The sequence below is a fragment of the Mya arenaria genome, chromosome 10 (genome assembly GCF_026914265.1).
Source record: "Mya arenaria isolate MELC-2E11 chromosome 10, ASM2691426v1".
Classification (NCBI taxonomy): domain Eukaryota; kingdom Metazoa; phylum Mollusca; class Bivalvia; order Myida; family Myidae; genus Mya; species Mya arenaria.
In genome coordinates, this window is record NC_069131.1 from 5,630,678 (window position 1) to 5,645,136 (window position 14,459).

General features: G+C 35.3%; 1 protein-coding gene across 1 annotated transcript; it reads left to right on the top strand.

Annotated features, from left to right (window-relative positions):
* Positions 1–5,132: 5,132 nt before the first annotated feature.
* LOC128206012 (putative nuclease HARBI1) lies at positions 5,133–6,474 on the top strand. The gene is made up of 2 exons (XM_052908130.1): positions 5,133–5,655; positions 6,314–6,474. The coding sequence occupies exons 1-2, from the start codon at positions 5,133–5,135 to the stop codon at positions 6,472–6,474; spliced, it is 684 nt and encodes a 227-aa protein (XP_052764090.1).
* Positions 6,475–14,459: the final 7,985 nt, after the last annotated feature.

Below are 14,459 nucleotides of genomic sequence, written 5' to 3' on the forward strand. Positions count from 1 at the left end.
AGAAATTTAATGTATCAGAACATAGCCACTGTTATACGGAAGCTGTAAACGGGAGCCTCAGCAACGCCTAGAGCAACAATGGATCCCCTGACGTTTTCAGCAATAACTAAAATCCTCAAAATTCAGCATGTCACTTACCGCATATCAAATTCAATTATGAGGCGCAACCCTACTGGCCCCGTGACGTAAGCGACACCAACAGCAAGGCTCATTTCAGGCAATGACCGTGGATTGATGAAGAGCGCCCATGAACTAAGCAGCATACATCAAACAAAGCCGCCAAGCGTGACTGTTGACGAACACAGGGACAATGCGAAGATATTATAAAACAAAAGTATGTGATGGCTTACATCCTGCGGCTGAGCTTGATTAAAATTTGTTCTGGAAGCTGCTGAGAAGCAAAATAAGGAAACGCCAGACATTTGCAAAAGGATATCACATTCGGATGAAAATCTCATCAACTTTGTCAACGCTATTTTATGAAAGCGTGTATGCCGAAAGTGTCTCAATTAAAGTGGAAGAGCAAGACAGATATTTAAATAACTATGATCAAAATAAAAAAATATCTATGACTTGACTACTACATTGAGCAGGAACAGTGCGCGATCAATAATAAAATTAAAGTGGGTAAAAAGCCCAGGAATAGAACATATTTTAAATAAAGATGTAATGCATGGCGGCGAGGGTATGTTATCTGCTCTACTTAATTTCATTCTGGCACAGTAGAAGTATCCTGCTAATTGGTAAGCCAATTTAATAATCCCGCTTTACAGTCAAGACGAAATTTAAAACCCAACCGCGTATCGATATACCTGTCTCTTTGGTGCCATATTTTAGTTAAATAATAGAAAGGGTTCATATAACCTTTCATTAGCTTATTTAATTTAAACCAATAACAGGGCTTTCAGATAAAATCAAGTTGAGCCACTGCTGCATTGAACATGCATGCAACTATACATCATTGATTTATTAGAAGCAATCGCAAACTTCAAATCCGTCATACAAGGAGGAATGTTGTCAAATGTATATAACCGTCTATCAATTGGACCAAAGCAACCTATGCTGCTTGGTCGTTTTAACCATGAGAGTTAACTCATTTGTAGCTGATATTTTACTTGTATCATTATCTCCCTTGCAACTTGCAATGTATGGTTGAATTATTGCATCACAACTGCATTGGGTGGAACATTGACAATTACAATTACAACTGTTTAAAATATATTTGACCATGATATTTTAATATCGATAAGCCTAAACATTTCATTTGTCAAAAGGATATAAGGTTTTAATATAAGAGCGAAAGTTGAATGTATGTACTTTATTTTCGAATGTGGTTATTAAAGCAGATTTTATTTCTACATTCACTGTTGTCATTACATGTAATTTTACCTGATATATGCACACTTCTGTTTACAGTTTGGTGGCCGAAATTTCTGCTCCCTACGTCATTTCTGCCGTCGACGTCAACATCACCAGTCGGCGTCATTTGTTCAATTCGTCAGTTTTGATTATGTCCCATCGCCGTTGTTTTTACAGTATTGTTACCATTGTAATCGTCGCTATTACCGCTCTTGTCAACTTGTACTGACTACCCGTCTCGTCGCTGTCAGTCGAAATACCGCCAATAAAAAACATTTAAATAACAGTTGATCTTCGCCCTGCCCATGCTTCCACCGCGGTATTGTATAAGATGCGGACGAATATTATGAACATATCAGCAACGCCCCAATGTAGCTTACCACCATCCCGATCCCGACAGAGCGGTGTTGTGTGGCTCAAATGTACAACGATTTCAATTTTATGTAAGTGTTTGACAATTCTCTTTATTCCTTGCAATGGTTTCATATGGAGTCTAGTCCCTTTAACCTTAATCCAATTGGACTGATTTTTATGTATTTTTACTTAAGTATATGAGTTTGTTAAAGGGTCGTATTGTTGTTATAGTTTGTTAAATTGTAGGTTTTAAAACTCTTCGATATGAATGTCTCGCTTAAACAAAGGTTGCGGCAATTTGAATTTGTATTTGTATTAAATGTGTAAAGAAATGGTTACAGATGGCAACTCCATTATGATTTATATCTCAACATACCTTTTTAATATAGTATTTATCAGATGAAAAACTATATCTTTCAAAAGTTTAACACTTATACGGCGGTTGTTTCGTTTACATTGTTCTTGACCACTGATGTTTGCAAGTGTTATGGACGACGTTTCCTGTTGTTATTCTAAATTGTTATACTGTAGGGTTCGTTTTGGGGTGAAGGTAAAAATGTATATTTATACGTTACACCGTATTGGTTTAAGATTACAGGTTAACAATTAAGAATAATAAATACACTGTTGAATATAAGAATATACCAACGGTAATAAGTTACATTATATGACCTACAAACTGGGTAATACAACATTTTGCTTCAACATTTATCTCATTCACCTCAAAATATTAGGGCGAGTTGAAAATGGTCCATTCCTCTAATCCCGTATTTGGCGAGTTAAGTAGCCAATAAAAACGGCAGAAACTCGTATTGGCCGACATTTGTCGATATTGGGTGAGGTTTGGCATGTATTGTCGTCAATTGTTAAAACACCGCCGTCAAGTACGTAGTAGTTAATTAATAGTACTTGGTACTAACAGTTGATCAATACATACAGACATCCTTACAGGTGTATTTTTATTACTTTGTTAGTATAAGGTCCAAATGTAAACTAAGTCATTGAATTTGACGATCACATAATTCTTTAAAAATTGTTCCAAAAGAAAACTGATAGTTGGCTTTGCTTGTAAACATTGTAACGAACCTAAGAAACTAAGGCATTTTGTAAGCCTGTGAAGCTTAGCTGCTCTTAAACACTGCTTTAATCCCCGTAGAATTCCTACGTATTCATTGTCTGCCTGGTTAGTACAGTTTGACTCATTTTGTTAAGAGTAAGTTTGTTTCGTTCAGTTTTTGATTGTTGTGTTCAGTGGCCATGTGGTTTGTTAAGTGTTTGTTTTGTATGTTCACATTAATTTATCTTGTTCAATAGTTGTTTGATATTTTAAGTATCTGTCCGGTGTGTTGAGCAAATACTTTGTTTCATGAGTGTCTATATGGTTTGTTTATTGCCTGTTTATTTGTTCAGTATCAGCTTTGTATGTTAAGTAAGTATTTGTTTGTTCAGTGTATGTTTGTTGAGTTACTATATGGTTAAGTGTCCTATTGGTGTGTTAGGTGCATCATGTTTCATTTGTTCAGTATTTAGTGTGTTGCGTATATGTTTAATTTGTTCATTGTTTGTCGTGTTCAGTGTCAGTTTGAACACTAACTGTATGTATGGTTCATTGTCCTTTTGATGTTAAGCGTCTGTTTGCTTTATTTATTGATATTTATTGTCTGTTTTTAATGTGGTGCATTCCGTGTCCGTTTGGTTTGTTCAGTGTGTGCTAGATTTGTTTTAGTGTATAATTTGTTTGTTCAATATCAGTTTGAATTTGCAGTGTATGTTCGTTTGTTAAATGTCTACATGAATTGTTTAGTATGTGTGTGGTTTAAACAATGTCTATTTGATGTGTTCAGTGTTGGTTCGGCCATTCAGCTCATGTTTCTTTGTTTAGTGTTATGTATATTTTATCAGCGTGTGTTCAGTTTGTTTAGTGTTTGCATGCTGTTCGTTTGTTCAGTATCTATTTTTGTCTATTTAGTGTCTGTTTGATTTCTTCAGTGTTTGTTTAGTTTGTTGCAGTGTATGTTTTGTACATTAACTGTCTATTGGGTGAATTTAGTGTTGAGTGTTTGATCAGCGACCATTCGTTTGGTGCAGTGATATTTGGTTTGATTCGTTGAACATATTGATATGCAAACAGTTTTTGAATACCAACATTTTGTCGTTCCCATATACATTCAAACCCAATGGTATAAAACTTATTGTATGTTTGGCCACCTACATCAATCAAAGCGCGAGGCGCTGACAGACTATTTGCGGGCAAATATGTGAGAGCTGCACATTTTATTTGAACTATGGGAATGGGTGAAGGGCATATTGATAAAAGTGAAAAATGTGCCGAGGGCCAAGAGCGCTTTTGCCCAAACTGGGCGAGGAAACAACAACATCTTTACCTATTTTATGGCGTCTTGTGTCATTTTGTTTATGTAAATGTCTCTTCAATCGTCGTAAACCCCCCTCCCCATGTATTTAATGTGACAATGCATGCTAAAGATTTTTCGTTGTTTTTATTAGATATCATACGATTGGAAAATACAATACATCATATATCATTTCCTTTAATTAACATACACGTTTTGTTTAAGGAAAATCATTTTTTTACAAACAACTTCACCAATAATTCCATTCAAGATGCGCAGCTTATCACTTAAGTCGACGTATCCCCATGTATTTAAAGATACAATCAGAAGCGTAGCCAGACTTTACCGAATGTTACGCACTAAAGTGGGAGGGTGTGGGATGGGGAATATCCCTGTAGCCGGTATGGGGTTCGGGGGGGGGGGGGGTCTACCCAGTGGAAAACAATGGAAAATGGAACGAACATGTCATGTTGAGCTCTGGGGTGTATTTGAAGGGATTAATAGGTTCGAGGCCGCCGACTTTGTAGTTACCAAGTGATTGATTTCGGCTCAGAAAGCTATCTATCACAGGGAAGCAACGTTTTCTTTGGCTGCTCTTCCTTTTATTCTGATATCAATTTTTAGCTTAGCACTCGACCTTTCATTTTTCAAATTAATGTTAGGCGCATGCGTAAGTGCGTAACGCTGGCTACGCCCCTGACAATGCATGCCCCTTTCAATCGCTTCTAAAGATTTTCAGTGCTTTGATTATATATCATACGTTACGAAAGTTTTATGAACATACACGTTTTAACTGTTAAAGGAAAATGATTTTATTTTTACGAATAACTTTAGCAATAATTCCTATCCGATTGAAAATGTAGAGCTTATTAGGGGCCGGTTGCTCAAAACCTCAGTTAAATTTAACTGCTCGTTTAAGTTTTAACGGTCCGTTTAATTTTAACTATTATTGGCATGAGGTTGCTCAAAATATAGTTAGAATTTAACGGCGGGTTTAATGGTTGAACCAGCCGTTAAATGTAACGGAGGAATAGACCTACATTAAAACATTAACGGAAGGTTTCCAAGATGGCGGCTCTATTTGTAAATCATAGAAAAGTGAAAGAATTTAGGCACACTGCACATGTACAGGATATGCTAGACAATGAGATGTATGCCAGATACAGATATACGAATGGTGGAATAGATTATCTAGAGGATTTGCTGAAGGAATCGCTGGAAAGAATGACAAGAAGAAACAGAGCACTTACTGTTAGACAGATGATTCTGATTACGTTGCGCTTCTTCGCCACAGGAGCATTTTTTAACATCATTGGTGATAGCATGGGCTACCACAAGTGCACTGTGTCACGTGTTGTAGCCCAAGTAACAGAAGCAATTTGTGGCCACATACATCAGTTTGTGATGTGGCCTGATGCCAATGCTCGAGCATGGAATATGACAGAATTTTTTAAGAAAGCTGGTTTCCCTAATGTTGTTGGATGTGTTGGAACACATATCCGAATCCAGGCGCCATCTGAAGACGAACCAGCCTTCGTGAATAGGAAAGGCTTCCATAGCATCAACATGCAGGCTGTATGTGACATCAAAGGTATTAAACGTTTTCCACTTTTGTTTTCAGTATTTCCATCTTTTCTTTCGAACGCTTAACATAATAATTATATTGTCAATTCGGCCAAAACACGTCCGGTTAAAGGGCGATACTAAAAGGCTGACTGGAGCGCTGACAGTATACATATAGAGGGAAAATGCTGACCAAAAATGTCATAAAATGCTGACCAAAAATGTTATCAAATAGTGATTTTACATGTAGTCGACGTACTATACTATTTATCATTTTTTGTTAAATAAATAACTCGTAGACATAGGTAACATATGGTACCGTACTCAAAAATATTTTGTATACAGAGTCTCTGCATACAGATTGTCTATCTATCTCTGTTTAATGTCAACTCCTCTTCCGAGTGTTACTGACATGAACGGTGGGCGCCGGCTTGTTAGTGAAAAAATAAAACACTGATGAGGCAAATCACATCAGAAAAGTGAGAACTAGGGTATAAAAGAGAACACAATTTAGGTAACATGATAAAAAGTGATTGGTTAACTGGTAAAAGGATAAAAACACTGCTCGCTTGTGAAGAGTTTGGAGGGTGCAGGACGAAGTGAACCATTACCCAAGTGAACTACTGCCATTTGTGGATTCAACTCTGATTATTATTGCACAGTTTAATGGTTTAATCATTTTACAGGAAAATTTACAAGTGTAAATGCAAGCTGGCCTGGGTCGTGCCACGACGCGCACGTCTTCAGAACGTCGGGATTGGCAGCCAAAATGACCATTGAACATGTGGCGTTTTCAGATGGTGTCCTTTTAGGAGACAGTGGGTATGAACATGAAAAGTTTGCTTGAATCCAGTAAATTTCCAACTTTATATAGCGCAGTAACTTAGAGCTAAGGGAAGTAACCGATACCGAGTTTTAACAGTAGTTTCATTTAGTTTTTCTTTGCGTTTAAATCGCTTTATGATGGCGGACGGCTAGGAGGGTCATCGATCTAAAAATATTTGATTACCCTGGATATCGGTGGTCCAGGTGCTGGAAAAGTGCAAATTATTACAGCGAAATGGTTAGGGTCATTCAAGCCCAGATTCTTATAAAAACTAGGCTTGATCGACCCCAGCTGTGCTCACATATTGAAATGAACGTCAAGATCAGTCGATGTAAAAACTGTTTGAAGAATGGAAATGTTTGCCGTCCAACTCCGAAAATACGTGAGAAAAATTGTTTTTTAATTTCCAAGTACTCGTTATTTTTAATAGCTAATGCTATCCAAAACCAATGTGTTATGTCTCATTTTTATCAATTTAATTTTCTAAACCGGTTTAATAATGCACCAGTCAATTGTAACCAAGCCCCCCCCCCGGTCCGGGGAATAGTGGGGACTTTGAGTTTCGGTCCAGCCAAGCCCGGCTAAAGTCCTCTCCCTGTGGGAAGGATCTGCTTGTGAAACCCCCGCCAAATGCCCCTGAACCCACGGGAATCTTATGTTAGGCCCATTCCCGGGAAGACAAAACCACCGCATTCACTCGGCACTGTGGAGCCACCTAGAAGGTAAAAATACGGCCCATTTCCCTGGCTTTCCCCGGTATACCCCCGGAACTGGAAGGCTGTGGTTGAAATTGACTGGTGCATAAGTCATTGACAAATTTGTCCAAATGACAAAACATGTGTATCATACAGGATAAGACATGGTTGAAAAATGTCTCTGGCAATTATTCTGTACACTGGGGCAATTATCAACCAAAAGCCATGGTCAACCATGTATTATCTTTATAATTTACATAATAATGTAATAATTATAAATACATAATATTTTTATAATATTAATTTATTTGTCATCTTAAGTAAACCTCACCATGAAGTGTTCCCTTACTTCATAAACCTTGGAATATTTTTTTTAAAATAATTTTTAGAATTATTCAATATGCCAAAAATAATACCTGTTTTCTGACTGAAGCATAAGAAATGAAATACACATGAAAACAAAGGTCCGTTTTGATATATACATCAGAAAATGATGTTTTGTTACTCTGACGGATTACAGCTGATTAATCGGATAATGGATCGATCAGGGTCTCCGATTAATCGATTATGAAAATCCAAGCTGATTGCCCATCACTACTACATAGATAAGATTTATTTTGTTACAGTAATAAGAATATGTATTAAAGGTTCTTTATTGGATATATTACTTATGAATCAGAGACATCCATCCCTGCCAAGTTGCATTATTATGTCTTATTATCGGTATATGCAGGTACGCCCTGAAGCCATGACCCCTTTTATTAGGGTTGACAGTGAAGCAAAGGAAAGCTATCAACAGGCACACACTCGGACAAGGGCCTGCATCGAGAGAGCATTTGGCAGGCTTATGAGGAGATTTCATGTTTTACATTCAGAGGTACTACTTGTGTATATGAATAATGGTTGTATATTAATTAATGTTATTTACTAGTGTTTAAACTACATGTTGTGTGCCTTACTGTTGCCTTCATTCAATTTCCACTTAATGTATTGTGCTAGTATTTAAATCATGAACATATTTTATCTTGTAACTTTTAATGTATCTGGTTATTTTTATAATGAAGCCTATAATCTTATTGCAACCTATGCATTTATACTATAACATGTGATATTATGATCTTGAATCTTTTTTGGTCTTTTGTTTGTCTGTTATTGGATAATCTATTATGTCGGAAATAGCTATCAGCTAGTGTTATTTATGATTATCATAACCGATTTTAAATAAGTTTAATTTATCTTATTGTATCGTTTCTTAATAGTTATAGTATTAGTACACGCACTTAAACAAACACCAAACCGATCATGCATGTACGCGCACACGTTCAAATATTCACCTTTTTCAATTAAATTATATAATTTTACAGATACGCCTCAGACCAAAAAGGCATGCAAGGTAGCTGTGGCATGTGTAATCCTACATAATATTGCAGTGGACATGAACATGCCTATGGACGACGATGAGTTCATTCAGCCACAGAATGGGAATGATGGAGTACACCAAGATGGTGGTACTGGCGTTGCCACTCGAGACTTCATTGTGGAAAACTTCTTCTCTGTGTAGTATCGATATGGACTTATATATACCACTGCTATCATAAATGCTCGTTCTTCATCACCACTGCTCGTTCTTCATCACCACTGCTCACTTCATCACCACTGTTAAATTATCATCACCACTGTTAGTTCATCATCACCACTGTTAGTTAATCATCACCACTGTTAGTTTATCATCATCGCTGTTAGATTATCAACATCTTCATACACCTCTTGAAGTAAAAAATAATAATAAGAACAGACGTAAGCGGCCCTGTCAAGACAGTGTTTTTTCTTGCGGTCCAAAAATAATTGAAAATTATCTGTATAAACTAACGTATTTGTGAGTTTATTGTGTGCAAAAGAAATAGGAATATCGGATTTACTAGACCAGGTACATAACTATTGACAATTAGCTTGTTAAAGAAGTAAGAATGTCAGAAATACAAACAGAAATAGCCAATAACAATCAAAATGGCGTCCCTCTCGTGTTTATGAGGGAGAAGGATCTCTTTGGGCAACGTAAACCAGCTCCAGATAAATGGCTAAAACACGTAGAACTATATTCTGCAATTGCTAAAATAGTAGACCCGATTCATATAACTGGGTTACAGAGAGTTAATGGGTTTTGGAGAATCTATCTTGATAATATGGACGATAAAGTGGCGTTGATGGCCCAAGGGGTTCCATTAAGGGGCAGAAACATTCAAGTCATGAACACGAATCCTAACCGCCTTGACGGTGAGAACACTACTCGTGTACGGGTCAAAAATATCCCTCTGTCAGTTGACGACGGTTATATTACAAGGAAACTTGTGTCCATGAACGCTGAAATTATTCATGCTTTTCGTGAAAAATTACGCATAAATGGCAAATTAACGCAGTGTGAAACAGGCGATAGAATTCTGATTTGTAAAACCTCTTCCCTCAATGAGCCTCTACCCTCTACAATAGCTTTTGGCCAATTTAAGGGCCGTGTCCTGCATTTCGGCCAAAACAAGTTGACAGGCACCCGGGATGAGAAGTGCTCAAAATGTCTACAACAAGGACATCGTTTCAAAGATTGTCCCAATGATTGGGTGTGCAATTACTGCAACACATCAGGCCATAAACAATCGAATTGTCCAAGCGAGGAAAAGTCAGCCTCAGATACAGAAGAGCCGGAGAGCGATTCAAGTGACGACGAAACACCTCGTACTAGCCCGACAAAAGTCGTGAGTGTAGAAAGTAAAACACCACGTGGACGTTCACCGGCTGCCAGACTACTAGTATCTACTACCAAACATAACCGCACGAGGATCTCGAGTGTAGATAGCCGACAACCGTCAATGGAGCGGTTTATTCAATAGGAGAACGCGGTGACCCCAGCAAAATTAGACAAGACTACGTCACAGGACAGGTCACCTCCCACACCTGTTGAAGTCTTGCATGAACGATCAACAGCGAAGAAAAAATCGAAGCAGAAACGCTAAATCTGACTCTAATCATAAGACATACTAGTATAAATAAATTAATATTTAAAAGACATATATAATATAAGAATAAGTACAGTTTAGAAAATATTGCACAGCGTCTAAACATATTGCATTATCATGTGAGATTAAGAAATATTGCACGGTTTTATTGCTTTTCCAAAGAAGTAAATGATGGTTGTATATTGCACAATTTAAACGGTAAAATAGTTTAAACATATTGCATCATTTTATGTGATATAATAAAATAGAAAAATATTACACTGCACATTTTAAAAGATTGTATTATTAGAAAATATTGCATTGTTAGTGTTTAAACTATATTGCATTGGAAATATCGTACGCTTTTTAAATTATTAATCAACATGATCATACTGTTATTATCCGTGAACATTGCGGTCATGATTCGCCGCGGGGACGGCTATAGTCTGTTTCAAAATATGTTTGTCCTTTATCAGTACCGGAAAGTTAATCATGCATAACATATTTTATTTAGTCCAGTGTGAAGTCCGGCTTCAATGTTTATATAAATATTTTTGGTACTGTTACATTTTCTATACATAACAACATGTACTTTTTTAACTAAAAGTCTAACCGTAATTGTACTAGAAATGTTCTATATGCAACGCAAAGCGTTTTTATGTACACATATATGTCTAACTTGCTTTTCGATTTCGAGTAAGCAGATTTAATAGTACGAGCTTGCATTGTATATACACTTTTCCCCCATCTGATAGGTGTCAAACGGTATATCAAATAAGAACTAGAACAATACAATGACACAAAGTAAATTAAATATTTTACATATTGTCTCTTTAAATGTCCAAGGACTAAGAGATAGAAATAAACGTCTTAGATTTATGCAATGGCTCAATAATCAACGAGCCGACGTAGCATTTATCCAAGAGACTAATTTTACTGAGAATATAATTAATTCCATTGACTACGAGTTAAGTAGTTGGAATACGTGGCATAGCTTTGGAAATAATTTAAGCAGGGGTTGTTCAATTCTTGTCAATAAGAAACTTACACATAGTAGTATAGATAATTTTTCTGATGAGGATGGCCGATTTATTCTCCTCAACATTGAAATAAATGAAAATATATATACTTTACTTAATATATATGCTCCTAACGATAAAAAAAAATACGTAACGCATTTTATAATCGTATCCTAAATATAATATCTGAAAGAGGCCAAGGCATAAAATTAATTGGTGGTGACCATAACGACATTCTTAACAAAAATGATAGAAGATCAAGCTCAAAAAATTACGAACGCGAACAATGTCCGGTTAAAAATTTAAAGACATTAATTTCAAGAAATGACTTATGTGATATTTGGAAGCTCTATAATGAACAAAAAACAATTTACGTGGAGACGAAAAAATCAAACGGATAAAAGTAGAATAGATTTTTGGTTGATAGAAAAAAACTTAGTACCACAGGTGTATTCGACAGATATAAGGCCAGCAATAATTCAATTTACAGACCACATGGCCATTTTTCTTAAACTTAAAGCGCCGTCTAAACGAGGACCAGGTTACTGGAAATTTAACAATTCTCTTCTTGAAAATACAAAATATATATCACATATTGAAAATGTTTTAAGAAAAATCATTCAATCAAATATAAGAAGTCAAACAAAATGGGAACTATGTAAAATTGAAATAAGAAATACTACTATAGATTTTTCAAGAAAAATAGGGAGTGAACGTAATAATCGGTTGAATCAACTAGAAAAAACCCTTAAACATCTTCAAAAAACCTTTGATGAAAATCAAGACAAAAGTCTATTGATACCTATTCAAAACATTGAAACAGAGATAAATGATATATATCAAATTAAAACCATTGGAGCACAAATTCGCTCCAAGGTCGATTTCGTTGAAAAAGGTGAAAAAAATACCAAATATTTCCTAGGATTAGAAAAGTCGAGGCAAACTAGAAAAGTTATAAATTCGCTAAAAATTGGTAATACAAGAGTTACCGATATACAAGAAATTCTAAAAGCAGAAAAGACATTCTTTAAAGATCTTTATACGTCACACTTAGAGATTAACACGAACTATTTAAATTATGTTAACAACATTGATTTAGAAAATACAATAGATGATAAAACGGCAAATACCTGTGAAGGTCGGTTTACATATGATGAAGGCAAAGACGCACTTCTAGAAATGCAACTAAATAAAAGCCCCGGATTAGATGGTCTAACAGCTGAGTTCTATAAACGATTTTGGTATTTAATTGGCAATCTTGTAATTGATTCTCTAAATGAAGGATACGAGAAAGGTGGAATTTCTTATACTCAAAAACAAGGTGTTTTTTTCTTTACTGTATAAAAAGGGAGATCCCGATAATCTAGAAAATTGGAGACCGATCTCCTTACTTAATTTAGACTATAAAATTGCCGCAAAGATACTTGCAAAACGTTTGCAATCTGTTTCACCGACAATAATTAATAATGACCAACAGGGGTACATAAAAGGTAGAAACATTAACTTTAATATAAGACAAATAGAAGATGTCATCGATTTCGCTGATTTATATCAAATGCAAGGAGCCATTTTGTTTTTAGATTTTAAAAAGGCGTTTGATACCATTGAATGGCCTTTTATGTTCGACATTCTTGCCAAGTTTGGTTTCAAACATTCTTTTTTGCAATGGGTAAAAACACTATACACAAATATTTCCTCTAGAATTTCTAATAATGGTTGGATATCGGATAGTTTTAGCATAATGCGAGGAGTTCGTCAAGGATGTCCCCTGTCCGCTCTTTTATTCATAACAATTGTAGAAGTCCTTGCGCTCAAAATAAAATATAAAAGGTCTGAATGTAAAAAACACTCATTTAAAAATCACACAACTTGCAGACGACACAACCCTATTTTTTAAAAATGAAACTGAAATCCCAGTAGCCCTGGAGATTATTCATACATTCGGCAATTTTTCCGGGCTGAAGCTCAACATACTAAAAACACAAGGTCTATGGATAGGTACTTCAAAATACAATGACATTGATAAAATTTACAATATCAATTTCACGTCAAAATATATTAAATCGTTAGGTATTTATTTTGGAAACAAAAAAACTGAATGCATTAATTTAAACTGGGCGCAAAAAATTGAACAATGTGAAAAGCTAATAAGCAATTGGAAGAAACGAAACTTAACTTTTTTTGGCAAAATAACTGTTATAAAATCATTGATGCTGCTCAAACTTACATATTTAGCGCAAAATATTTTAACTCCCAATCATATAATTAAAACGGTTAACTCTTTAATATTTAATTTCATTTTGAATGACAAAAGGGATAAAATTAAGCGTACAACCTTAATAGGAAATAAAATCGAACGTGGTCTGGAAGTTCCTGACTTTAAATACTATTCTAAAAGTATGAAACTTAAATGGGTTAATTTCTTAAAATCAAAATCAAATGCAAATTGGAAAATAATCGCATCATATTTTCTTGATCAATTCGGACCAAATTATATTGTCTTCAATATGAATTTAGACTCTCTTAAATCCCTATCTGGACAGAACTTGAAACTCTCTGTTTTCTACCGAGACTTGGTCAACACGTGGTTAGAATTTAAATCAATTTCAAGGTCGAACAATATTAAGAATGACTTTTATTCAATTCTAACTCAAGTTTTATGGGGAAATAAATATATTAAATTCAATAATAAATGTCTACTATTCAAACACTGGATTGACTCTGGATTTATGTTTCTAAACGATATAATTTCATTATCTGGTGAGATAGACGTGAGAAGAATTGTGCAAACCTTAAAGGTGAAATGTAACTGGATTTCAGAGGTAAACACAATAATAAAAGCTATCCCAAACGACTGGAAAAATGTAATTAAATCGACTCAATCCGTAAACTCACAAGTTAAAACGTGTTTAAATCTTAAATTCGGTCAAAAGCAGTTAGACGATCTCACCAATAAAGATATTTATCATATTTTTTGTAACGCTGTATTTGAAAAACCCTTCATACATAAAAACTGGCAAGAAACTTTCAACAAACCAATCAACTGGCGATCATGGTATTTTATTTTACATTGGATAATTCCAGAAAATAAAGTTAAACAGTTCAAGTTCAAACTCCTACATAACATCATGGCTACAAATCTAAACCTATTCCGCTGGAATATCTCAGCAAGTCCTCTTTGTAATCACTGCAACCAAGTCGAAGACTATGACCACTTTCTTATTAATTGCCCGTATCTTTTTCATTTTTGGTCAAAGATAAATGCCACCTTTAAACATTGTAATAAACATAAACAGATGAAAAGC